Source organism: Pleurodeles waltl, chromosome 4_2 (genome assembly GCF_031143425.1).
Source record: "Pleurodeles waltl isolate 20211129_DDA chromosome 4_2, aPleWal1.hap1.20221129, whole genome shotgun sequence".
In the NCBI taxonomy this organism is placed as follows: Eukaryota; Metazoa; Chordata; class Amphibia; order Caudata; family Salamandridae; genus Pleurodeles; species Pleurodeles waltl.
The window spans coordinates 519297913-519324493 of NC_090443.1; the positions used below are offsets into that span (position 1 = coordinate 519297913).

Below are 26581 nucleotides of genomic sequence, written 5' to 3' on the forward strand. Positions count from 1 at the left end.
TGGAGTCTCACCCCTTCCCAGCCCATAACCTGCACAGCTGTCATTCCACCCCATCAGTGTTAGCCATGTATTTGGTGGGTCTCTACCGTAGATTAGTGCTGGTTAGGGCCTAGTGTCGATTATTTGCTGGTTCGTCTGTGGGTGTGTAGATCCAATCGTTTAATGTTATCAACTGTGCAGTCCAGTATATACACAACAATTGTAAACGTTTTATGCTGCACAGAACATCACAGAGGCGCCCTCGCCCCTCAAGCTGATTAAGTGGGAGGCTCATGACACATGTATATAGTGTAGCCAAGGGCAATGCAGGAAGTTGTCGAGGCAAATGTCTTGTGGAATTGATTTATTATGTAAACAGGAGTAGAACAACAGTCTGATTTCACATGAACAATATTTTGTTAATCATGTCCTTAGTAGCGGTCTTAAATGAGATGGAAGATCAACAGCAGGGGACTTTGAGAAAATACTGCAAAAAGCATGTCTTTTAGCACATTTGGGACATATAAATTGCACACGCATAAACAAATAACACCAAGTCAGTAGTACGCTGTTTGTGACCCTGACCTTGAAATACAACCATCCATTCATCTGCACGCTGTTATTATTTTGACTTTGGCTTGTTAGTATTTGGGAAAAAATTTGATACCTTATGTTTAAGTACTTTTTTATCAAGACTCTCATTGCAGTTTTCTCTTAAACACTTGTGTCTATTGATGTTTCCAGTTTATACAAGCACAATCCTGCAGCATGTGAGGACAGGTGTTAGCATTTAGATGAACTGTACACCTTTCTTGCTGGTCACGTCTCTACGAAGTTTCTCAGTGGACATGGCTGGACTTGGTCCACTTTGTGATTAGAATACAATTAACAATGGGTTTGATATGATAATCATCTCTGCAAGATTCACTTGGCTACGCCAGGATCCCCAAATTCGCCCTTCTAGGCTGTACTCGATTGTACCTTTTGATATCATAGTTTTTATCAACTTTATACTATTGTAAAAAAATCTCAAATTCAATTATACAGTCTTAATACAATATATTTCAAGCACTCCTACCAGTAGAATACATTAAAATCCCAAATTAGGGGCAATTCTGCTCTATATGAAATGAAAAAAATATCTTCCATTTAATCTTTTTTTTGTACTCTGCTAGAAAAGAGATTCACAATTGAGTAAAGCAGCAAGTGCAACAGTCAGAATCCCAAATATCATGAAAAAACGCCATCTTGCCATAGTTCTAGGCTCCTCAAGGACAACCCGAGTTCTCATGGGCTTTAATGTTCGTTCCCACTGGGTCAGGATTGCTTTCCTTGCTCCTTTCCAAGCCCCTGGGCCCATCAGACGATACTGATACGGTGTGCATGGGCCAAAAAATACTTCCCTGGCCAATTTAAAATCCTTAAGGAAGAGGCTGAGACTGGGTTTCGCTCCAATTTCCATGGCCAATTCATCCATGTATGGAATGAAGTCAGACAGTAGGATCTGACTCTTATCTTTCCCAAACCTTGAATGAAAATGGAAAAGAGAAAACAAAGATGAAATGAGCGCTGGTTTATGAAATCTCTTAATTAACCTGCCTGGTTTACCATGATAATCTACCATCTTCCATCAAACGTAATCCCCCTTCACCTGAACCGATTAATATGAATATCATGCTTAAAGTGCACAGCAATGAAATTTAAAGATACATGCAGTTCCCAAAGGGGCTTCAATATTACCACTACAACTGGAAGTTCTGATACAGTATCAAATATATAAGCAATATTGACTGCAAGAAAAATATTGTCAATCTATTAGCTGTACCCTCATCAGAAATGAAAACCTCTTAGTCGTGCACATATTGTTTCCCCCCATCTTTGCAGCACAGAGAAGGCTACTTGCCAAGTACAAGATGAAGTCATCAGGAAAGAAGTCGCCCTGGTCATGCAACTTTACTGTTCTTCCACCTAGTTTTTTGAGTTTACTATTTTTTACAATCAGTATACAGGAGATACTGTTGAAGCATAACATGAGCTGAAGACAGTGATGTGGATTAGCGAACAAGAATATGAACAATGAAAAGAGAAATAAAAAGAATAGCACTATAGAAATCGCGTGTTTGAGCATTGCAATATTGGAGAGAGAAATGATTCTGTTGCCGAATTCCATGAAGAAAGGTAAAGAGGGTTTAGGGTTTAGGTAATGTCAATCAAGACACCTTATATAGCCCATTTGCCCAGTGGTCAATGAAAGTGTCTAAATTGTGTGTGGAACTGTGGAAACAACAACTGTAGCTGGGTGACTGGCAAACAGTAATAGGACATGGTGAGGGTGAGGACGGAGGGTAAACAACTGACGTATACTGACGGGGGATTACACAGGAGGGGGAGAAGTCAGTGGGCTGCTATGTCACTGAGGAGTTTTGAGGGAAAGAGCGGGAAGAAAGATGGTACCGCCTACGCAGCCCTGACTGCAGCAACCATCCACACAAAACGAGGAGTGAGGGCAGGTTAAGTCGAACAGGCGTAATAAAGTATTCTGCACTGTTCAGGGGGGTACATTGTTATCCCTCGGTTCCTCCCCCAGGGCAGCCACAACTCATCCCAGCCATCTGCTATCGTGTGCTTAGAAAGTCATTTGGGGGGTCATTTTGACCTCTGCGGTCTTTTGTCAAGACCACAGAGGGACCGCCGTGCTGAAGACCGCCAGTGGTGGCGGTTTTTCCGCTCGGCGTATTATGACTGTTGGCAGCCCTCCGTCCTTTTTCGGACGGAGAGCCGCCAACAGCCATACTGGCGGGGAAGTGGAGGTTGCTCCACCTCCACCGCCACGTCAACAGAACACCACCCACTGAATCACGTCCTGTGATTCGGCGTGGCGGTGCTCTGTTGACGGTGTGGTGTCGGCAGAGCATCCCCCATGGATCCCGCACCCTCCCGGAGGATCAACGGACCAGGTAAGTTGATCGTCCGTTAGGGGTGGGGGGTGGAGGGGTGTTGTGTGTTGTGTGCGTGCATGGGGTGTGCGTGTATGTATGTAGAGGGGGTGTGTGAGTGCGTGTATGCTTGCGGGGTGTTGTGTGTTTGGGAATGAGTGCATGTATGTCTGTAGGTATGTCTGTATGGATGTGTGCGTGTATGTTTTAATGTGGATGTGCGTGTCTGACTGTGTGTGTGGCTGTTGGCATGAATGTCAGTGTGTGTGCGTGTATGTGTGTTGGTGGTGCCTGCATGCGTGTCGGGTGTGAATGAGTGATGTGATGTTGGGGGTAGGGGTGGGGAGAGGGGTCCTGCCACCTTTGGGGCTTGGCAGGGGTGGTGCGGGGTGTAGGGGAGGGAGTTGGGGTGGGGGTGGGGGAGTGATCGAGACCCCTGTCAGTGCCAGGGAAGGAATTCCCTGGCACTGATAGTGCCTACCGCGGTTCCAAACCGCATGAAATGCATGGCGGTCAGCCGGGTCCAAATACCGCCGGCGGTATAGTGACGACCACCGGGCTGGAGACCCAGGCCTCCAGCCCAGCGGGCAGAACGGAGAAGAGGCAGATGACCATGGCGGTAACCGCCATGGTCATAATTGCAAAAATTTGACCGCCAGCCTGTTGGCGGTCTTACCGCCGCTTCTCCGCCGTCCGCCAGGGTCGTAATGACCCCCTTGGTCTCTTCCCGGTGAAGGGCCTTACTTTTCGTCTGTGCTCAGTGTAAGACCTCTGAACGCCAGGATGCGAAATGGGGAGCAACGGGTGACTTCCATTTGCAGGTAATCACTCTCTCTAGAAAGAGTATTGCTGCTCTGTGAGTTTTGGACATTTGAAAAGTCCTAATCCAGAAGCTTCCGATGCGGGTTGCAAGGGTATACCAGTACATAAGGATAGCATACAGAAAACGTGGTCCCAATAAGAAGAGAGGGATGGGCAGGTACAGAGCAATTGACGGAAGTCAGCATCATTGAGAGGACAACAGGAACAAGTGGCAGTAGTTCCTGGGGAAAAAAGTTGTTAATACTGACAGGGGTGAGATAAGCACAATGAAAAATGAAGTGCTGGATCAGTTTATTCTGGCGTGTCAAGAAACGGTATGTGGATAAGTGTAGTGCTCCTTCTTATGTAAGGCCATTTCAAAATCAGGCGCCCGGATACCACAGAGATGTTGATGGGGTTAGTAAGTGAGCGCTGTACTGTGAATTAAATAACCAGGTGATGTTCCAAAGCCTGGGTGAGTTGAGAACTGGTGAGAGCTACATTTAATATTTCAGAGGGCAGCAATGGCCTTTCAGTTGCCCCAGTTTCGTCCAAAGCTGCCCCTAAGAGTAGTATGCCTAGAAAGTGTGGACCCCGAGGCCCCCCTGGTCTACTGGGAGCTTCAAGGTGGCCAATGCCACTCCCTAGTGACTGCCATCCATTTCAGATCCCCCAAAAGACTATGGGGGTTATTACAACTTTGGAGGAGGTGTTAATCCGTCCCAAATGTGACGGATATACCACCAGCCGTATTACGAGTTCCATAGGAATTAATGGACTCGTAATACGGCTGGTGGTATATCCGTCACTTTACCGTCACTTTTGGGACGGATTAACACCTCCTCCAAAGTTGTAATAACCCCCTATATAATACCGAAAAAAAACACTGGGATAAATAAATGGGAAGAATGGCAAAGTAGTATAGGTACTGTTCACCCACCGTTGACGGTCTATACCACAACTACTTCATTAGAACACTAACTTCTAGCATGTGTACATCTGTATGGTGCTACCATAGATATCCTCCTTTCTATTCTTTTTATTCCGGCTGAAACACAGCCTGTCTCAGACTCACTCAGAGTAACACCGGAATCTCCTCTTTTCTTGACACTCTGGGTCTGTTTCACAAAGGGCCTCCACACTCATGGAGCGGGTCCCACAGTTGTGAGTAAGTCTCCGCACTCAGGGTGGAATCTCCTTAATGAGAATTCTTATTGCGGAGATTCCACCTCAAGCGGGGAGAGTCCCCCACAACTGCAGAGCCTCAACGACAATGCCGAGGACTTAGTGAATCAGTCACTCTGTAATCTGTCTAGTTAGACTGTTAATGCATTTTCCTCATCCTTCGCAGGCTTTTCTTCTTTTTCCTGTGGTCGATGGGATCTTTTGACCCAGTGAAGAGTGTGGTAACCATGCACAATCAATCCAAACCCAATCAACACATTTAAACACCATGACCCATGTGGCAGCGGAAGAATATTTCAAACTTTATAACCGCAAAGCCAAAGTCACGTAAATATTGAGCAGAATCAGATTGTAAAGATAAAAGCTAAATGAACACCATAGACTGATCAGATCTATGAAATAAGTTAATCTACTCAACATCATCACCATTAGACGTTCTAGTAGAATAATGCATATTAATAAAGCAATCACTTGTGAGACAGAAACTCATTTCAATCCATTCTGTAAAGACATTAATCAAATCAAATGCACAAATTCAGAATTCAGGGTTTAGGACATAGGTTATCACTACTACTAACCAAAATTAGGACAAGCATGTGTGGGAGCGGGCTACACAATAATTTGGAAAAGCATGTATCTCGGGCTCAGTTAAGCTAACTAAGAAAAATAAATGACCGGTGTCAGCATGCTAATTTCTGCTCCAGAAAGCAGGTTTGGGGAAATAACATTGCATTAAAATATACCTCTGCTAGGTTCAGCTTTCAATTCAGTTTTGTCAGCAAAGCATATAGATTATCAGCAAAGTCTGTTAGGAGCACCATCAGAGGGAAAGCGCAGAACACGGGCTGCACATGGAAAGCAGGAAAATATCCAAGGGGACAACTTAACAGAACAAGATTCAAAAGGGGGCTGCCTCTAAAACTTACAAGCCCTGCCTACTCAAATCAGTTTGATTGGTCCATTCGATGAGTCCACATTATGTAAAATGGGCAATATCCAATCCCAGTTATAGCAGAAATCAAATTTGAAACATTAGGAAACTCTCTGAGGCTTGATGTGAAGTCATCTCTCCTTTCTGTGTGACTCCAATCATTTAATGGCTTCTACATCACTTTTTGCAATCCATGCTCCTTCTCATGGCACAAGACGATTTTCTCCTTTCTCATGAGAACAAGTCTTTAAAACAATAGTACTACTCTCCTTTCAGTCATCATGTTCCAATGTTGAAACATCCGATCCAAGGATACTGCAGTGTAAAACTTACACATAACACAACAGGGCTCTTTACTAATCAGGTGAAACAACCTAGTGGAAAAATCTATGTTAGAAAGAAGGAAGTGGCTCAACATTGTAAGAGGCTGCAATGTGAAGCCTTCAGGCCTAGTTATGCTAATGCAAGAAATATAATGCACTAAAAACATATGAGTTCAATATTAACAATATGTCATCAGAATATGGAAAACCATTTGATTAATAATTGCAATCTATGTTAAAGCATCACATTAGGTAAGACAGACGTGCATTTATTTTTCTGCACACCTGTAATTTTAAACTACTAAATCATAAATCACAATACATCAAATTGATCTCTACTAATAATAATTCATTCTAATGATTAGGATATACTTCAACACTGTTTAAATCATGTTAGCACATTGCCAGTTCTGGTAGGCACAACGTCTGCCATAAATGTAACCATGTACACTTTTAAAATACCCATCGGTGGAGCTTTTTCTCTACGTTAGGCTTTTAAACGTCAATATAAATTACACCAAATGTTGATGCCTGGTGCACTAAAAGCATTCTTAAAATTTACGCTCCAACAAGACTGAGGCCTCTCTACTGAATAAACCTGGTACTTAACGGCCATTTAAGTAGAAGCCCTCACATTATTTAAAAATAAAACCCCTCAACAATGGATGACTTACTTATTACCACCTAAAACCATGTCCCCTTCATGGGCCTCAATTCACCAAACTGCCAGGTGTGGCGGAAGTGACATCACACACCATTTGACCGTTGCTTTGACTCACACACTCATGGTTACACATATACACACATTCAAACACTCAAGAATAAACACACACTCACTTGCAAGCACGCACACAACATACATTTTAAAGCACTTTTTAACTTATCTTAATTGTCAGATAGGGTCTTATTCCAGCAATTTATAATCCATCATTATTACACTAATAGTGACTTATGTTATTCAATATTTGTGTAATAAATAATTTGACAGAAAAACAGGAAAATAAGCTCCAGCCGAAGCCCATTAGGATGAGCTGCCCCTGTGCAGTAGGCACTGATTTTGCCACTTCTGAGGCCAGGGGTCGCAAAGTCAGTGTGAGAGGTAATTGGGGGGTTGCAGCTGCGACCCCTGGTGACCCCTAAATGACGTCCATGGTCCCCCCTAGTCGTCCCATGTGTTGCCTGTCAAACGTAGTGAGTATTGTTGAAGAGACACCCCAGAATCACATGAGTGGTATGACATAGCTGCAAAAGGTTAGCGACTATACCACTGCTCCCCAAAATTAATATAAAAATATGGGAACACATATTGACAGAGGTGATTGCTCTGTGGCTGAAGCTCTATTCGAGGCCTTTGTACACAAAAGGTAAACATAGGTAGGGCAAATAGTCTTTAAGACCTTCTTCCAGACCTCAAGTACTCCACCATTTTCTTTACAGGAGCTCCCTAATGAAGAAAAAGAATAACCACACTTCAATACCAGTTTCAGCAGGTTCTGGTAATCTGTAATTCCAAATGGGGAAATACTGATGCAGCATTAGTATTACCTCATCTCTTGTAATGGCGTACTGGGTTTCCTTCCAATTTACCTGGCAGATCGTTCACTTAACTAGACTTCATAAGATACGCTAAATGGCCCACTTGAAGCATTTAAAACTGTTAATTGGGTTTGCTCTACCAGACAGAAATATGAGTTCAATTTAATCCACCCGGAGCTACAGCATAAGGTAAATGGGGACACCCTCATATCTGACTAAGTACACTGAAAAGGGAATTCCCAATCTGACTTACATTTGTCACGTTGCACAACACCATGTGTTTACAGGAGCCAGATTTCACCATTTACTCCCAGAATAATTCTAAGTAATAATTACATGTAACACCTCAAGGGTCCACAGCTTCAGTCTGAGTTGCGAGCCACATCTGATTGTATGCCATTATTCAAGGAGGACCTAACTTGTCTGACTATTCCATATCAAAGCTGATACAATACACAGTGGGAATGTGTAACTACGTCAATATAGGACATGCCCATATTCATACTGTACCCACTTCTGCATTATAAACAAGTAACCCCTTTGCTAGTCTGACTGCAGGAGGTCTTCAAATTTCAACAAATGTCTCAGAATATTATAAGAATTCAATATTGTTCACATGTCCCATGCATCGTTCAAGCTTGACAGGAAAGATCAAAATGGTGTTTAAAAGTTTCTTGGACGTGATGTGGTAGGAAGGAGGAGACATATGTTTCAGATAATTGGTCACAGAATGACAACACTCTTTAAAGTGAGGAGGTCGACCCGTAACCCATATGTCATTGCAACTCTTCTTTTCCCAAGCATTGTGGCAGTTGCAGACGATTTCAAGTATACTTTTGGGACCATCATAAAAAATCCTAGGAACACTGCAAGGGGAGTGAGGATAATACCTTTCTATGCCATGGCATAACTCGCCTGTCCCACCTTACCACTGCCACCTGGGCACAATGCCGCTAACAATGAATAAAGTCTCCATCAGAGCTAGAGGATCACCAACACTGGAGATTGACTAAAATGCCATATTTAGTCATATGAACTGGTGTATGATACAACCTGTACAGAAACTTGAAGTGGATCAACTTGTATTTCCCTCATTGGGTAAATTTCTTTATTTTGCTGGCAACAGAAAGTCCAGTCTAGTTCAGTTATCTCAGTGCCAAGGTCACGTGACCACTGAAGCCTAAAATGTGTATTGTCAGTAACCACTAGGCTCTGTGCTACACTGTACACTTTAATTATCAGTTTTGTAGGTTAGGTGTTCACCAGCACCAAGGTGAGCCATTCACACTCCACTAGTCATCTGGAAACGGCGGGAGCAGTGCTCCAGCTGAGTGTCGTATTTTATAATATGTCAGTGTCTGTTGCAGTGTTGGTGTAATTTCCCAGGCAATCTTGAAAATTTTTTTTCTGTATAAATAAATCCCCCATTGTATGAATATTTCCCTTTTTTAGATACTAAGCCACCAAGGGTTCCTGTACTTATATAAACTGTGAATTTTGTAGAATCAAGATGTTTGGTGAATAGAGCCCAGGTATCTCACATAGTCTAGCTATCCTTGTTCATGCGCACACCAAACATTTCACTGAATGAATTTCACTACCTGGTCTAGACGCATTTTAATTCAGGACAATTTTCAGTGGTAGTGGGCTGATCAACCCCCTTTCTAGGTCACAGTGTGGTGTATGCTCAGGGTTATGTATACAATGATGTGCAAATTGGGCCTATGTGACCAGGTAGCATATCTTGACCCTCACTAGTCATATGGCAGTTGCAATTTTGCCAAGCTCAGTCTCTGGTGACCCCTCCTCATTTCCCTCCACTCATGCTAGCATGATCATTACCACTTATAATTGTCCAAAAACGCCCTTGTCAGAGAACAGGGATGTTCTGGAGAAGTTAGAAGAGTTTCATCAGCGTTTGATCCATCTACCAGTAAGTCTATGCTGTGTATGCATTTCCTGTATTTTGAAGCTATAATACTGTTAGTGTTGCTGTGATAGGTTACAGCCACATAATATATGGGATCAATATGCAGGAACTCGAGCTTTGGTTGGCAAGTGGTAACTGTTATTGGGACCCTTACTGATTTTGTCCAATTGCTTTGCTGTCTGGACAAACTACCAAAGGTTGTCATTTTATGGACTATTGGATTAAACTTTCAGAAGTTTCTACCATGTAGGAAAATATCATCTGGTACAACAATAGAAGGGTGTTCCTATTGCCAAACCATCTACTCCTATTGTGTTGGTATTCCCTTAGAATACATACTACTGGTTCCATAACCAGAACAAATAAAATGGGTGATGGTGGACAACCCTGGAGTGTCCCTCTGACCACCTTGATCTGAGCAAGCTGCCAGCCGTCTATACACTTTGATTTTAGCCCAGGGATCAGTATGTATTGGTTTATTCAATGTAGCATAGCTCTAACCATTCCATCCTCTTCAGCACTGTAAAAAGGAAGGGACATTCAATAGCATGGAATGTCTTGGCCACGTCAAGGAAGGTGGCCACTACATTAATATCTGGGTCTATCTGGTGAGCAATATCTGGGGTTATCGCCGTAGATCTTCTGCGATAAATCCTGTTTGGTCAAGCCTGACCAGTCCAGGAATTATGGGAAGTAATCTATTGGCAAGTATTTTCCCAAGGATTTTGCTATCCACATTAATGAGAGATAAGGGGTGATATGATTCACAGTATTCTGGGGGCTTAGCTGATTTTAACTATGTGATCACAATAGCTTCTCTCATGCATATAGCAGCCTTACAGTCTGCTAAGCTTCATATACCTCTAATAATATTGAGCCTAGTTCTTCCACATATTCCTTATAAAATTTGTCCCAGAGGCTGTCTTTACCAGGAGTACTGCAGTTCCTCATATGTTTATTATGTGTTTACTTTAATTGTAATTTTATTTTTTTCTAAGGTAATTTGCTGACATAGTGGCTCCCGTTCCCACAGTGCCAATGTGGCTCTATCTAGCTAAGCATGTAAATCGTCAATTTGCTTAGAAGTACAGGCAGAGTACATTGGTTGGTAGAATTGCATGAATCCCTCTAGAGTGGTTGTAGAGTTATATATTGTTTCCCCTTCCGTAGAAGTAATTTGCGTTATGGTGTTTGATGCCTAGTGTGCTCTAATAATAGCCATAAATGTGTGGACATGGCGTTAACCTTGCCCATAGTTTCTACTCCTCTATACTTTCAAAAGCCCTAATCTCAATATCTGCTTCTTCTTTAAAACCTATTCAGCTTAATGTGCATTTGTTCACGACAGTGCTGTCTAGTGTATTCACAAATGTATTTTCTAGGGTATGTATTTCTGCTTCCAATTGTGTGAGACGGCTGCGGTTGGAGATCCATGCCCTTTATCAACATACTCTCCGCAGATCACTGGCTTAGAGGTCTTCACTAATGAGGCTACAGTTTCAATAGAGCTTCCATTAATTTCAAATAGTTTTTGTATCATTACTCTTATCTCTCCTCTAACTAACGGGTCTACTAAATGAGTCAGCTTCAAGCAGCCTATGGACATTAATTGTTAGTCACTAAAAACAATAACTTGAGGAAGGTAGGTGAATGGTCCGATAACGTTCTGGGGAGGTGAAATATAGACTGGAACCACTGTCTACAGCATCAATCCTAAAGTCAATCAGTGATGAGCTACCGTGAACAGTGGAGCGGAAACTGTATTTTCATCTAGACGGGTGTCTTGTTCTTCATAAATCAATTTATGGCATTGCATGATGTCAATAAGTGTATTCCTTGCCTTACTTGGTGTGCTAGACCTCACTCCTGTACAGTCTGGCTACAGGTTGAGAATAGGCCTGAGAGAAATTTGAGTTATGTTGGATTAATTGGTGCAATGATGTGTAATGAAATGTATACAACATTACCAAGATTATGCCATTAAGTCACACCTCATAAGTTGAGGGAGAAATTTTAAAGCGAGATGTACCCTCAGGGTAATTTTTGAACGCGAGCTGCATTTCAGTTATATTTTAACCCAAAAGGTCCTTTTGGTAATTATTTTAGCTCAAAAACACAAATCTGAATGCAAACAGCAGTGTTTTGAATGCAAGTGACAGTTCCTTTAACATGGGCGGTCAGCAAACATTTCAAGTAGATTTTTCACCTGAGCGGTTCATTCAGGTAATTTCTGATTGCAAAATTGTAAATCTCAACAGAAGCGGTAGTGTTTTGAATGTGAGCAATCGGAAATCAATTTGAAATTATATAATTGAGTTGAATTTTTACTGAACGGACCATTCAGATAATTTTTTTAAATGCAAGATGAATTTTGCAGTAATTGTGCATTGTTACATTTCCCAAAATTATGCAAGTTATGCCCACCCCCAGTTGAGAATCAGATTGTGGTTTCCCCTTCCAAATGACTGTCTGTAAGTTGAGGCACAAACAGCAGGACATCACCTGGTAACAAAATCAGGACAATCTGTATTAGGCCCATATGAGTTAATCACTGTGGAATGCGTGACTCAATCAATCAATCAATTCATGCTTTATTTCGGCACATGTACCATAAAAGCAACAGATACAAACATAAGACCAACTTCACAAGAACATTAATAAAAACAGAACAATAAATAATCACAGTAAAAATGGTGGGGTCTTCCAGCTAAAAAATATTTCACATTATCAACATCCGAAGTGTAGGAATTCCACGCCAAAAGTCTCTATCGAGAATAAGTATGACTTGTTCACTTATAATTTTAAGAGTCTATACTAGGCGATTGACCAAAATTGGATTCTCAAACAAATAACACAAGATAAGACTTGAGCAAATATATCGAAAAATTCTCAAAACCTAAGAGTCTCCTCCCAATGTTAAAAGGTTTAATATAATAAAAACATGTATTCGAAATCTAAAAATTAAAATAATAGGCAATTGAAAATGCATTCACTACCCTTTAGTACATTTAGGGGGTCATTCCGACCCCGGCGGGCGCCACCGGGCGGAAACCTCCAAAAGACCGCACCGCGGTCAAATGACCGAGGGGGTCATTACAACTTTCCCGCTGGGCCGGCGGGCGATCTCCAAAAGATCGCCCGCCGGCCCAGCGGGAAAGCCCCTGCAAAGAGGAAGCCGGCTCCGAATGGAGCCAGCGGATTTGCAGGGGTGCGACGGGTGCAGTGGCACCCGTCGCGATTTTCAGTGTCTGCAAAGCAGACACTGAAAATCTTTGTGGGGCCCTGTTAGGGGGCCCCTGCACTGCCCATGCCAGTGGCATGGGCAGTGCAGGGGCCCCCAGGGGCCCCACGACACCCGTTCCCGCCAGCCTGTTCCTGGCGGTGTAAACCAGCGGTTGCTGGATATCCAGAAATATACTCACATCCTTTTGGTTTATGAAAATACAAATTTCCCTTTCGGAGATAGGCAGTCTCGCTGGATAAAGCACGGCATGCTGCTCTCTGCACTCTTGAAATTTCTTTTAGGCTGAAGCAAACTTCCTCCTGGCTGCTTGTACAGTCTGTGTGAAATGACGCAAGGGACGTGGTTTGGTAGTTAAAAACACTTCTTCGAAGAACTATGTAAATAAATAGTTCTGATTTTCATTTAATATGGTGTGCCTATGAACTCTTTACTCAGGTTTCTAAATGATTAGTATTGTGTATCTTTTTGATTTATGTATCCTTTGTGGACGCAACACACTTAAGTTAATTGGGTATGACTATTTGCAAAGCTCTGTTACTTCACAGTGCGGCTAAGCTCAGGGCATCTTCAGTGCATTGAAGTCCAAGTGAACCTACGCCACCCCTAATGGTGTCAGGACTGGCCTGATTGAATTGTGAGCTCCCTCATCATACTAGGGTCTTATTTTAGGCACAGCGGAAAAGTGGGAAGACACTGTTTGGCTGTCCCTGCTGTTGCAGCTTTTCCTCCAGACAAGTGCGGTTGCTCTCTGCCCAGCAATGACAGGCCTGGGGTGGTGCTTGGGCCACACTACCAGATTACTGATCCTTGGGAAGCATTATGCTTTCCTGCACCCTCTGAGCCCAGTATTAGTATTGACATTATCCTTAATACACACACAAGTAATGTAGTCCTCGTGTAAGCAGACTGGTGATTATGAGGGGAATTGCTTTTGCATATTAGCTCCAGTCGACACAGCGATTTCAAAATACCACCATCTCACTTGGTGTTCTCTAGCAGCCCTACGGAGTGCCATTTGAAAACGGCACGTTTCTAAGACTGGTTAAGAGGGACTCTGAGAGAATTAAGAAAAAGTACATTAAAACTACCAAGAATCCTTGGAATCCAAAGAAAAAAAAGGCAGAAAGTGATTAGAACTCCTCATAAAGGTCGTAAAGCCAAGGAGAGAAATAATGCACAAAACGGAATCCAAAAATCTGGTCAATTATTGTGCCTGTACTACAGAGATCCAAATGGAGAGTGATTAGGGAAATCCAGGAGGAAGTTGGCAGAATAGTGATCATGTTTCTAGAATACAAATATTAAATCAGGCACTGCACTGTGATCAAGCATGGCAGAAAACACAATGGTCTGCACTCATTTCCTTACATTGGAGGATGCACCTGCCCCTCCCACTTGTTTAACTTTGAATGGGACTTTCACTGATTTACGTCTGATTACGTAAAAAATATTGTGACTGGCAAAAGATGTGAGATATAATATTGAAGGTAAGTATAAGTAAATTAATATTAATAAAAACTGTAACTTAAAAAAAACGCCAAGGTCGTAATGAGGCCCTATGTCCTATGCTGTGTTAGTGTTATTGTTATTGCCTGGCTCCAGTTAAGGTTGTGTGTAGCGGTATCACTGGCTGGCCATGTGTGGTACTTGACTCATTTCAAGGCTGGGCTGGAGTACATTTAAGGCTTTTTTGCCACTATTGAGGCTTTAGTAGAATTAGAAGTGTATTTTGTGAATTGCAATTGTCTAATTCTTATGGCAGTGTGTGTTTTGTATTGGCGTGTCCCTCTCTAGGACCCTTTTTAATTTCCCTACACCACTCCCATTTAGTAGAATGTATTCCCTATTTTCCCACCACTGCTGCTTAATTAATTTTCTTCTAAAACATTTACTGCCAAACATATACTTACATATATGGAGGTTTATCCCACCAAGCCAGAGATATCCCTGCAGAAAAGATAGGAAGGGTGGAGATCTCTGGTTAGAGGTTTGCGAATTGCACTGTGTAGTATTTGCAGTAGCACTACTGGAGTAAAACGTTATGTACTCCAAAATGCCTTTTGTGAATTGGGGCTTGACTGTTGACTTTTGTAAATGCTGCCAAATACTTTCATTGTTATGAAAGCAGCATTTTTCAATATGTGTTTCATTGTAGATTGTGTATATGGCATCAATCACACAATATACAAAGTTGCTTAATATTTTAACTTGTGTGTATTTCCTGTTTTTGGTCTAGAATGGATTTAAGTTGAAGTTTCTTTTGCGCAAGAAAGCATATATTATGGCTGTAATATTGTCCCGGTAAAGTGTAAAGTGGGCGGTGGCAATATTTAAAAGTACCAAATTTGGGATTGATTTAAGATTGGTATGCTTCTTTGAGTACCGAAAATGATTCATCTCTTCTCATTATTATTTTATGCATAGAGAACAATATCTTCAATAGTGTGGATAAGAGTAAGGGGGTTGTCTATTTCTTCAAAGGTGTTGGGTGCTGTTGTGGCTTGTTTTCGCCCTTCTGTTGAAAATTCTTGTGAGGTTTTGTATGGGTGGCATTTGGCAACCAAGTGGACCTTGAATTTGGGGTGCGGGAGCATAGTCTTTCAAAATTATACGAGGAGATCATTTAGGGACAGATGCAACAGCTTTAAGGTTAAGGACTACTTTTCTTCTTTCTCTTTTCAATATTAAAGGCAGATGGTATCTGACATTTTCGAAAAAATTGTTAACTGTAGTAACAAAGGAAGTGCAGGATATCCTCTTTAGCCCCAGGGAAAATACATGGACACACTAACTCTATATATCTGGAATAGGTCAAAAGATTAAAAGAATTGTATAAAGAGAACACAGGATAAGAAGTTTCTCCACTGTTATTTACAAGTAATCAATGGGTCTAGATACACATGAATAGTGATCAGACAGAACATGGACTGTAATGTACACTTCATATTTTGCTGCCATGATTTAAACAGTTTTACAAAATTAGTATATATTATTTTTATGTTATATGTATATGTACAGAATGCACTATCCTATCTTTGTGTTCACAGAGCACAACTCATTTTTGAGCATATTCATTTTCTGATGGAGGTCTAGCAAACATTTACAGATTTTACATCGTATCTATTTTACTATTTTCCACCAACTATTGCTGGTGCATTTCAGCTCCAATTAATTTACTGGACTTGATTAGACTGATAGAAGGGACTTTCCACCTATATATGGCAGCACCTGCTTACCATAATCAACGCAAAAATATCCGCTTTGTTGCTTTTCAAATATAGTCTACATTGCATTTCTGTTAACATTATAACATTAATGATTTTGTAGGGATGCCCTCTTAGGAGTATTTTATACAGTGTGCTTCAGTAATTGTGGCAGCATACCCACAGTGGTCGGTAAAGTTTAGCTGTAGAGTTTAGTGCATATCTAATGTGTCGGTTCATTTGTAGGATTTTCTTAAGAGTAGGTACACAAGACAACAGTGGTTTTAACTGTGTAGGAAAGTGGAGTATTATGTACTGAGGCTGGTTAAGGCTCACTATGCAATACTCTCACAATACCCCAAACTGGGTCCTTTGGATTCACACTAATAAATCCCAAGCTCAGTCCTGGTAGTGTGGCAAAGTGGAGTAAGGCTTTACTAGAGGAACATTTCAGAGTATCAACATGGAAGATAAGTAAATGAAACAAATCGAAAGAAGTCCAATAACAATTTATAAAAATATAGCAGATTTTTATATTGATCTAGACACCAAAACAAAATCAATCAGATACATATAATCACAGTCATGAATTTTAGAGTGAAAAATAAATCAGTACTTTACAAGCTGTCAAACTTTACCATTGCGGTCAATGGGAAAAATCACGAATGACACTCAGTCACTTGCATGGTGAGTTCCCGGGAACCCACTTGAATTTAAGATGATGCAGGTCCCTAGACCAAGCTTCAACAGTCAGATTAATTTTACCTGGCTCACTGGGCCCGAATGCAGGGTGTCCTGTTGTCCTTGGTGGTGTATGCAAGAGCCTCAGGTGCTGAAAAATCATACTTGAGACACTCGGTCACTTGTATGTTGAGTTCCTAGGAGCCAACTGGGGGTTAAGCTTGGCCACTAACAAACCTTGGCAGTGGCAAACACAGTGCTTGGAGACTTCGACCTACTGGAGTCCAGTGGAAAGAGCTAGTCGATTAAATGAATGCAAGCTCAGCTCATTTTCTCTTCTTCTTCTAGCACAATTACTCAGGCTGTAGCCAACCCGCCACTTATACTGCCTCTCTGGGAGGGATCGACCTCAGGGGCCGTCAGTAGTAAAGACCTCAAGCCCCCAGAATTACCACTCCCTCTCCTTCAGGCCCACTAGTGAAGTTGTTCACAGGGTGAGGAAGGGGGTCATTTCCCCCCAACATTCATGGAAGAGACCCGGGATTAGGCAGAAGGAGACTTAGGTGGTAATTACGAGTATGGCGGCCACTTGACCGCCAGACTCCCGGTGGCACTCGGGCCGCCTCATTGGAGACGGTCCGAGCGCCACATTATGACCACAACGGTCATGCTGCTGTCAGACTGCCAGGATCAGAGATCTCTGCAGTCTGGTGGTTGCAGCGGTCCTAATCTGCCATGCCATGGCAGCGCTGCAAGCAGTGCTGCCCTTGGGACTACAACTTTGTTCTCCACCAGCAATTTCATTGAGGTAATACCAACATGAAAATAATGGTTGAGAATGGGTGCAAAGGCCCCCAGGGAGACCCCTGTACTGCCCATTTACAAGGAGCCTTCTCGGGGCTTTATGACTTTGCCTGATGCATCAGACTTATTCACTGAAATTTGTATTAGATTTATATAAGGGTAAATGCATTCCGACTGCTACCTTTGGCTGCAAAATGTGGGGGTATACTAATATTGATCGCATTCAGGTGATTGAAAATAAGTTCCTGAGAAACTTACTGGCTGTTGGCCAGGGAACCCCATCTGAAATTATTCATGAAGAATTGAGCATGTCTTTTATCACACCTTTATTTATGTTTGTCCGCTTTTAATATGGTGTTCTATCTGGCACATGGAGGATACATTTTAATAGGCTCATAGTCCAGGATTGCTTGTTGTAGGAAAATGCCACTGTTGGCATGGTCACCCCCCATCTTTTGCCTAGTGTTGATGCCAGCTTTGATAGGAAGTGTGCTGGGATCCTGCTAACCAGGCACCAGCACCAGTGTTCTTTCCCTAAAACTGTACCTTTGTATCCACAATTGGCACAGCCCTGGCATACAGTTAAGACCTTTGTAAAAGGTACCCATGGTACCAAGGGCACTGTGACCAGGGAAGGTCCCAAAGGGCTGCAGCGTGTATTATGCCACCAAGGGACCCCTCACTCTGTACATGCCCACTGCCTTGCAGTTTTATGAACTAGGGCACCAATGTCTTTTTTTGCAACCCCAGGGATATAGTGAAAAGTGATCGTGCATGGGTTAAACAGGCTTTCTCACAGAAGATGGCAGCTGAATGGGAAAATTCTGCCTTAACAAAGCAGTCTGTGCCTAAGTATGTCATGGTTAAATCTGTTAATGGAATAGGCCCCTACCACCTCCTGAATATGTCAAGCAGACGCATTGCCTACATTCTTGAGATTGGATATTTTCCATCTATTGTTGTTTCCGAATGGGGTCCTGGTATACATTTTCTAATTTGCCTATGTTACTTCTCTGTACAAAGGGTTCTAATCTCCGTCACAAGTATATTAGGCTTCTTCTGATCTCCGAACATTTTAGACTAATTAGATCTGTGTATCTTTACTTACAGCTGCTAGCGCCACCCAAATTGAGTTTCTTCATTTCAGGCTTTCTATCTGGTTTCCTAGTTGTAATCAATCTATTATCGGAAGTATATTACATCAGGACATTTTTAGTCTCATTTTAATGTTGAGTTGTGGTTTTATGGTATGTACCTGTTTAACTGCTGTATGATTAACTGAAGCATGATTATTGTGACATACTGTTATTATTTTATGATTTTTTATCAAAAATCAAATAAAGTTTGTTATTGATAGATTGCTATTCGACTGAAACTTGCTGGAGATCAAGACTATGGGCCTCATTATGAGTCTGGTGGATGGATAAGCCAACTGCCAGACTCACAGTCAGGAGACCTCCGCAGAGCTGGTGGTCTCCTCACCAGCCACTATTAGAGGTTTTCAGTGGGCTGACCGGTGGAAACCAAGGCACTGGCCTCGGCTCCATATGCGGGGGCCCTGCAGCACCCTCGAAATGAGCACACTCCCTATAACATACGGGCATGGGCATGGGTAGTTCCGGGGTGCCCATGTAGCCCCCAGCACTGGCTTACCGCCAGCCTTTCCATGGCAGTCAGACCACCATGGAAAGGGTGGCAAAGAGTAGAGTGGTATTCAGCCAGGCTGCGCTGAACTCAGTGCCGCCCAGGCTGAGTACAAATCAGACTTCTGTTGGACCATTGAGAACCATGTTCCCATTAGGGACAGCAGTCCCCTGGCGGTTTGACTGCCTCGTAATGAAGCCCTATGTTTCCCGGAAACGACTGGACCATTTATCTTTGGGAGAACCCTCAGCAGACCTGATGGCCAGTAAATTCTTGGTTCCAGCAGTGTGGTTTCTACCTGCAGGCTGCAGGGGACTAATACTTCTAGCCCAAGGGAGTTCTCGTGATGCTTTTGGTTCCGGAGGGGTTCTCCTTCCTTTTGGAACCAGTATCTGGTCCGGAACAAGTAGGAGTTGTGCAGAGTGGATGCCACAGATGCAGAGTTGCACACCCTTTTCTTTGTGGAGTCCTGGAGATACAGAAACAGATCTTTTATTTGTCCTTGGTCGCAGTTCAGAGCAGATATGAGGTTCTGGTGTCAGGGGTACTCCTTAAATCCTAGATTTAGGGTTGCTATGGGTGTGGGGACAAATGGCCAAAGGGCTTCTAATCCCTATGGCTAATCTGGCCCTGAGGTGACCACATCCAGGGGTGTGTGTCATCTTTCCTACCCAGAACCCTGTAATTTGCCACTTTTCAAGATTGGAAAACCCATTCTCAGCTGTACCGACCAGATTGCTCAACAAAGAGGTGTGGGTAGCACTCTGGTGGTGTACACCTCCTGATTACGAGTTTTCACACCCTGTCTTTGTGCAAATGTGCCTGGGGGAAGGGAGGTAGCATTGTCCCCTATGGGGGACAACCTACTTGCATATCAGAGGTGGTGTACCCTTTGAAGCTCACTGCCTCGATGTGCCACTTCACTAGCCTTCCTGCCAGAAAGGGAGGCGGCACCTCCCGCTCAGGCAGGGCTTTGTTTCTGACTTCTGGGAGTGTTCCCTACTCCTATCAGGGGGTACAAATCCTATCTTGGTGGCAGCTGCTGTAGGGCTGAGTTGGGTCTCAGAAAATGCTAGGACAACCAGATGGGCAACCTCTAAGGTAGCCACCTGGTGTCATGTCACTTTAAATCTGACTTCCGATTTGAGTCAGGGTTAATGAGACAAGTAGTTTGATACCAAACATGACACACTTCAGAGGGACCATAATGGAGTTGGCACCCCCAGGGTTGTCTGGGTGCCAATCCATGTTATCCTACATAGCTGAACAGATATAGTAACTTTCAATTGAAAAGGCTACTATAGGGACTTTTATGCTTGCATGTATATGTCCACACCCTGCCTCATAGGCTCAGGGGGCCTTCCTTAGGGGTGACTGGTTTATATTAAAAGTAGTCCTTTGACCTTGCCACCCATGGTGAGGGCAATGTCACGTTCAAGCAGTTTTCACTGCTCCTGCAGTCTGAACTGGCAGGCCTGCTGACATGTTTACTTGTGTCACTGAGGGTGGCACAATCAGTGGTTCAGGCCCTGGTGTCGCCTTTAACATCCATGCCCTGCATACCACTGGTACCATATACTAGGGGCTTTTATGGAGGTTAAATTATTGATTGGGGTTACCGATTTAACCATATCAGATTTCGGTAGAGAGCACTGACATTTTAATTTACTAGGTGTTTGTTTAGTTCAGATGTACAATTTTGAACATGCAGCAACAATTAGCAAATTTCTTCTGTTGTAGTATGTGGAACTAGGAATAGATTCTGAAGATGTAACTGTAGTGCGAAAAGAACACCATTTATTTTATTTGTAAGTATTATTTCATTTGTAGTGTGGTGTTAGTATCTATTAGAATAAATCTAGTTTTAAAGGGTAAAGGAAAATTTTTCAAGAAATAAAAGATCCCTTACTTTAGTATGATTGTAGTTGCATCTTTCATGCAGAGAAATGTTACCCCCAATCGTACCGTTGTTTTGGAATTAGCTTTATTTGTGGGACCCTCTAGAGGAAACAGTAATAAAGGTGTTTTCTTCTATTTGTTAACCATTGCAGCTTCGAATGAAATTTAGTAATTATTATTTTTAAAGTTCCTTGGTTTTATTAGGTAGGTGTTACCTTTTAAAGTTGGCGTTTTTTAAGCTTGATACATTAATCTGAATTTTATTTGTGATATACATGTATTTTTTTGCTTTTAATATGTTTTATTTATATTTATGTTCACAATGTTGATGGTGCAGATGTATTTATCTATTTTGTTATAACAAGATATTTTTGCATTCTTTAGTTCTGTACTCAATATTACTCTTAACATTTTTGCAGTCAACATTTTATTGGTTAATGTTCAGATATGTTATATTGTGTGATTAGAAAGTCAATGATTTTGCAGTAGATATTTAGGCAACAATATATTTGTATCACAATATTTTTGTATGTAATATAGTGACATACAAGGAAATGAAAAGAATAAAACAGTGAGTTAAAAGGAGGTGGGTGGTCAGGTCATGACACTGATGAACAAATTTAAAACGTTTAGTTAAAAATATGTACCTATTGGTGGTTTCCCATTGAGTGTAGGCCAAGAACCCACACAATCTGTGCAGGTGCTTCCCTCTTAAGACTAGTCTATAGCGTATGATAACAATGTGTAAGAAAATTATTCGTAACGGAGACATGCAATGACATTGGCAAGGTCTTTTGTATACAGACATTGTGGGGTAACATTAGGAGGACTGGGCTCCATCTCTTGGGGAAATCGGACCTATGACAAGCTGAACCCGCGTGGGTCACTAGTGGACCTGGTGGATTTCATAATTACGAAAGGGCTTGAAAACTGTTGTTAACAGCCCCACTGGAATGAATAGGTCTCTTGTAATATAGGCCCAAGAGAAAAAAAAATTCCTTTATATATGCTTTAGTCGAGTTTCAACAAAACCCTTGGCAGGAAGGCTCCACAGAGGCAAAACAAAAAACTAAAGACTCCTTAATGTATCCTTATTTCACCCATAATAGAATAGACAAGCGCAAGACTTACTTTTAAGGAGTTGTTTGGTCGTGCACAGATCAACGTTTCATACACCAATACTGTTCAAATAATAAATTGAGGGTTCAAACCAAGGTCATAAAATAAATTATGCATTAGCTTATTGCCATAAAGGCCCTGGGTAAATAGAATGAAGAAACGTGGAATAAAATAAAACCAGCTGTATTCAAAATAAGTCAATGTGACTATTTGTTGTCAAAAAGCCTATGTAAATCAGTGCTCTTCGAAGGAGGCAGAGAAAAGTCATTAAAATTAGCATTTGAGATTTTTTCAGTGGTCGCGCAAATTTCACACAGTTCGATATTGTGTCATAATCTATCAGGATATGCACCCACAGAATGGTTAAGCTGAAGCAGCTATACTGTAAAGGCCCAACTAGCATGAGGTCTCAGAAAAGTCAGCTACAAACTGATGCTGCTGTAAACAGATGCTATCCTGCTATGCCATGCTTGTTTCATTAAAATGGAATGCGATAAATTCCGTGTCTGTTGTTTTTCATTAGCAGTTGGCAGCATGCTTCGGCGAACAAAATTACCCAGGGTGAAACATTTCTATGGAGCTCAATCCTCCCAACGATTTGGATTCCATAAAGGTTTCCCAAAAAATGTCAAACACTGGGTTATTTTGAAGATCCTCAACAAACATAAACCGCTCTTACTGTTAACCCCTGTATGTCAATCTGCACTTGAAGGCTACCCTGTACTATTAATGCAAGCGTGAACGCAAAAATGGTAGCAATGGTATAAACACAAATGGCACTTCCCATAAGTGTCCAAACGTACAAAGGTGGCAACCTCCTATTTCTAGAGTCCACACATGGTTCTAAATGGTTGTCTATCCTGCTACCAGAAAGTAGAAATATGCATTAGAAAATACATAATGAATTAAAAAACAATACAACCATAGCACACTATAAGTTGAGAACATGAAGAAAAAAGTCCAAAACGTATGTCTCTCCGACCGATCCCAATGATGTTACCAAGTCTTCTTTTATTCAGGAATATATGTTTTCATTTTGTGTCATTAAGTCTTCTTTCATTCAGAAAAAAATAAAGTTTCAGTTCATGTATTATATACATTTCTTCATTCCAGATGTTTACATGGACAGCCAACACGTGTTTCATCACAAATGTGACTTTGTCAAGGCTGTAAAGTACACAAATCATCAGAAGTATAACCAATATGTGTATAGTAGATGAGAAACTGACTATATGTAAAGTTCATTGTTGATGATGGAGGAGAAGGTAACTTAAAACAATCATTAAATAATAGAAAAAAGAGAAAAGAAGAAAGTAATAAAGATGGAGTGTGTATCACCCATGCGTGTATTAAAATACTTATGTGAGAGATGCAGTACATGCAAACATTAAGATATATGAATATGAGTCAAAACGTAACCATCCTTTTGTTATGCATGAATGAGAGAAATAAGGCCGTAAGTGCGTTGATAATCGTGATTTTTAGATCCCTATAGTTGAAGGAGAGAAAAAAATATAAAAAATATATAGACAAAGGTCTGTAATATACTATACTGGCCAATAAACTTTCCATAAGAAGGTACAGCAGAATTAGTAAGATTCCCGAAACTGGCGCTTTTCTGTACAGCAAGTCCGGTTAAGAAGTGTAATGTTCCAAAAAATGGAAGTTCAGCCCGCCCAGTAGTTAGTGTGCAGTAGAGTGTGAGAGATATATCCTCTCAAGGGTACGTATGTAGATATATTAATTGGGTTCAATTTGCACGGGCCATGGTAATCCCAAGGTCAGCTAGAAAAGAGTTGTAACCACTTGTAGACAACATGGTAACAAGTAAGGAATTCAAAGGAAGTTAGGGATTGATAATAGTTGAACTCATCTAGATAGTATAAAGCGGAGCTAAGGACTGTCCAGTGGCCATGACTCATTGGGGATATGTGTAAATTGTGTCGATGAAGTACACCAGGAAGGAGGCGAAAAGGTATTTCGTAATATATAAGGTGTTGTAAACTAAAGCTAAAAAGTTTATATTGGTGTTGAGAGTAAGGTTACGCGAAAAAAATCGAGACGTGCAAGTTGTAAAAGCAAGGTCGGGAACCCTTGCCCATATTGTGCTGCTAGTTAACAGTGGGAAAGTAAACTCAAATAGAATACACAATTAACAAAAAAGTATTGGGAACCACTCCGTATCTTGTTGTACACATGGTGGCATTTGAATTCCCATCCCCCCGCAACGTGGCATTTACTTTGGTTCGATGTTAATAATCACATCTCTCCTGCAAATATAAAATTCTGATCTCAGATGTAATAAAAATATATGCCTTTAGAAATTAATTACAATGGTCCATCTGCTCGTCCATATAGAGAAAGATACACATAAGACCACAAACATGGTGATAGCCATGTGACTGTAGCAGTGTGTACAGCATTATGCAGATTATAAACTTCTAGGAAAGGTAGCTGCGGTAGCTCTGGGTACAGTAATTACATGCCCAAGTTTCTACTAAAGCAGGAACAGAGAGGAAAAAGCCATTGCTTACTACATTTGTATAGTATAGTAGTCCGCTACATGTTGTACAAGATACTAGGTCGAGGCTGTTACTGACGCGTGTGAGATTCCTTCTTCTTTCCTGTGCATACTGAAGACGGGCTGTCCTCAGAGGATGCACGACTGGGGAAATGTTGCACAAGCTGGAAGGAGCCCGAGAAACAATATTGCATGTGAAGGCTTCTTCTTTGTTGCAGATTGTCAGGTCCTAGAGAGTCCAGATGCAGTTTCTTTGGTCAGAAGTCAAAGTAAGGGATGCAGAGAAATCCTGCTAGACTCTTGGGAGCCGAATCTGAGGAATCACCCACAGGAGAGACCTAAATAGCCCTGAAAGGTGGATTGGTCACCTAGCTTGGTGATGACCTATCAGGAGGGGGCTCTGACGTCACCTGCATGGCCTGGTCACTCAGATGCTCCCAGAGTTCCCTGCCAACCTTGGATTCAAGATGGCAGAACCAAGAGACCCTCTGGAGGAGCTCTGGGCACCAGCCCTGGGGTGGTTATGGACAGGGAACGGGTCACTCCCCTTTCCATTGTCCAGTTTCATGCCAGAGCAGGGACTAGGGGTCCCTGAACCGGTGTAGACTGGTTTATGCACAGAGGGTACCAAATGTGCCCTTCAAAGCATACCAGTGGCTTGGGAAGGCTACCCCTTCCCAAGCAATGTAACACCTACTTCCAAAGGGAGAGAGTGCAACACCCCCTCTCCCAAAGGAAATCCTTTGTTTTGCCTTCCTGGGCTTGAGCTGCTCAAGCAACAGGATGGCAGAAACCTGTCTGTGAGATGGCAGCAGCTAGGGCTGCCTGGAAATCCTCAGAAGGCTGCAGGACCAATGCTAGCGGTCCTTGAAGGAGCCCCCAGAGTGCATGGAATCATACAACTTGCAAAAGTATTGGGGCATGATTCCAACATGTTTGATTCCAAACATGTCTAGGTTCAGAGTTACCATTATGTAGCTGGACAGCAGTAGTGATCTATGTCCAGTACACATGTAAAATGGCATCCCTGCACTCACAAAGCCTAGAAAAGAAAGTGGGTCTGGAGTTTGTGGGGTACTTCTACCAGTGAAGGGGTGCCCTCACATACAGGTACTTGCACCCTGCCCTCTCGGCTGGGAGGGCCTACCATAGGGGTAACTTATAGTGACCTGGTGCAGTGACCTATAGAGAAAATGGGTGCATACAGCCGGTTCACACAGTCTGCAATGGCAGTCCTGCTGAACCCTGTTCATGGGCTCCCCATGGGTGGCAGAATAACTGCTGCAGCCCATAGAGATCCCCTGGAACCTCAATGCCCTGGGTACCTAGGTACCATATACTAGAGGCTTACATGGGGGCACCAGTATGCCAATTGTGGGATGAAATACAGAGTTTTGGGATCGGGAGCATAATCACTGGGGTCCTGGTTAGCAGGATCCCAGTGAACACAGTCAAACACACTGATATCAGGCAGGAAAAGGGGGTAACCATGCCAAGAAAGAGGGTACTTTCCTACACCTAACTATAATGTTAAGCTAACGTGTGTTATCCAGACAATATATATATATATCTATATCTATCAGAGGAGAGAATGGGCGGACGCAATGGGGAGTGGGTGAAAAGAGGAGAAAAGCAGAACACAAGGAAGAGCAACACAGTGGGTGGGAGAAAAGCACACAAGCTAGACAGCAACCTGGAGCGTTGGGAAGGAAGGGGGTTTATGGGAAGAAAAGTACACAAGTAGGAACTTGGAATACAAAGAAGACAGCAGTATGGAGTGCTGGGGGTATGTATTTGATGGAAAGAGGGAGGAGCATACAAGAGAGACAGCAGGAAAATACATGC

The 26581-nt window shown here is 42.2% G+C and overlaps 1 protein-coding gene across 3 annotated transcripts in view; it reads right to left on the bottom strand.

Moving 5' to 3' along the window:
* Positions 1–328: 328 nt before the first annotated feature.
* Positions 329–26581, bottom strand: part of LOC138293039 (dimethylaniline monooxygenase [N-oxide-forming] 2-like) — a 403220-nt gene continuing 376967 nt past the window's right edge. For all 3 annotated transcript variants that reach the window (XM_069232022.1, XM_069232021.1, XM_069232023.1), the window contains one exon: positions 329–1505. In XM_069232022.1, coding sequence (XP_069088123.1) covers positions 1151–1505 — 355 coding nt within the window. In that variant the 3' untranslated portion in view covers positions 329–1150. The remainder of the gene's footprint in view (positions 1506–26581) is intronic.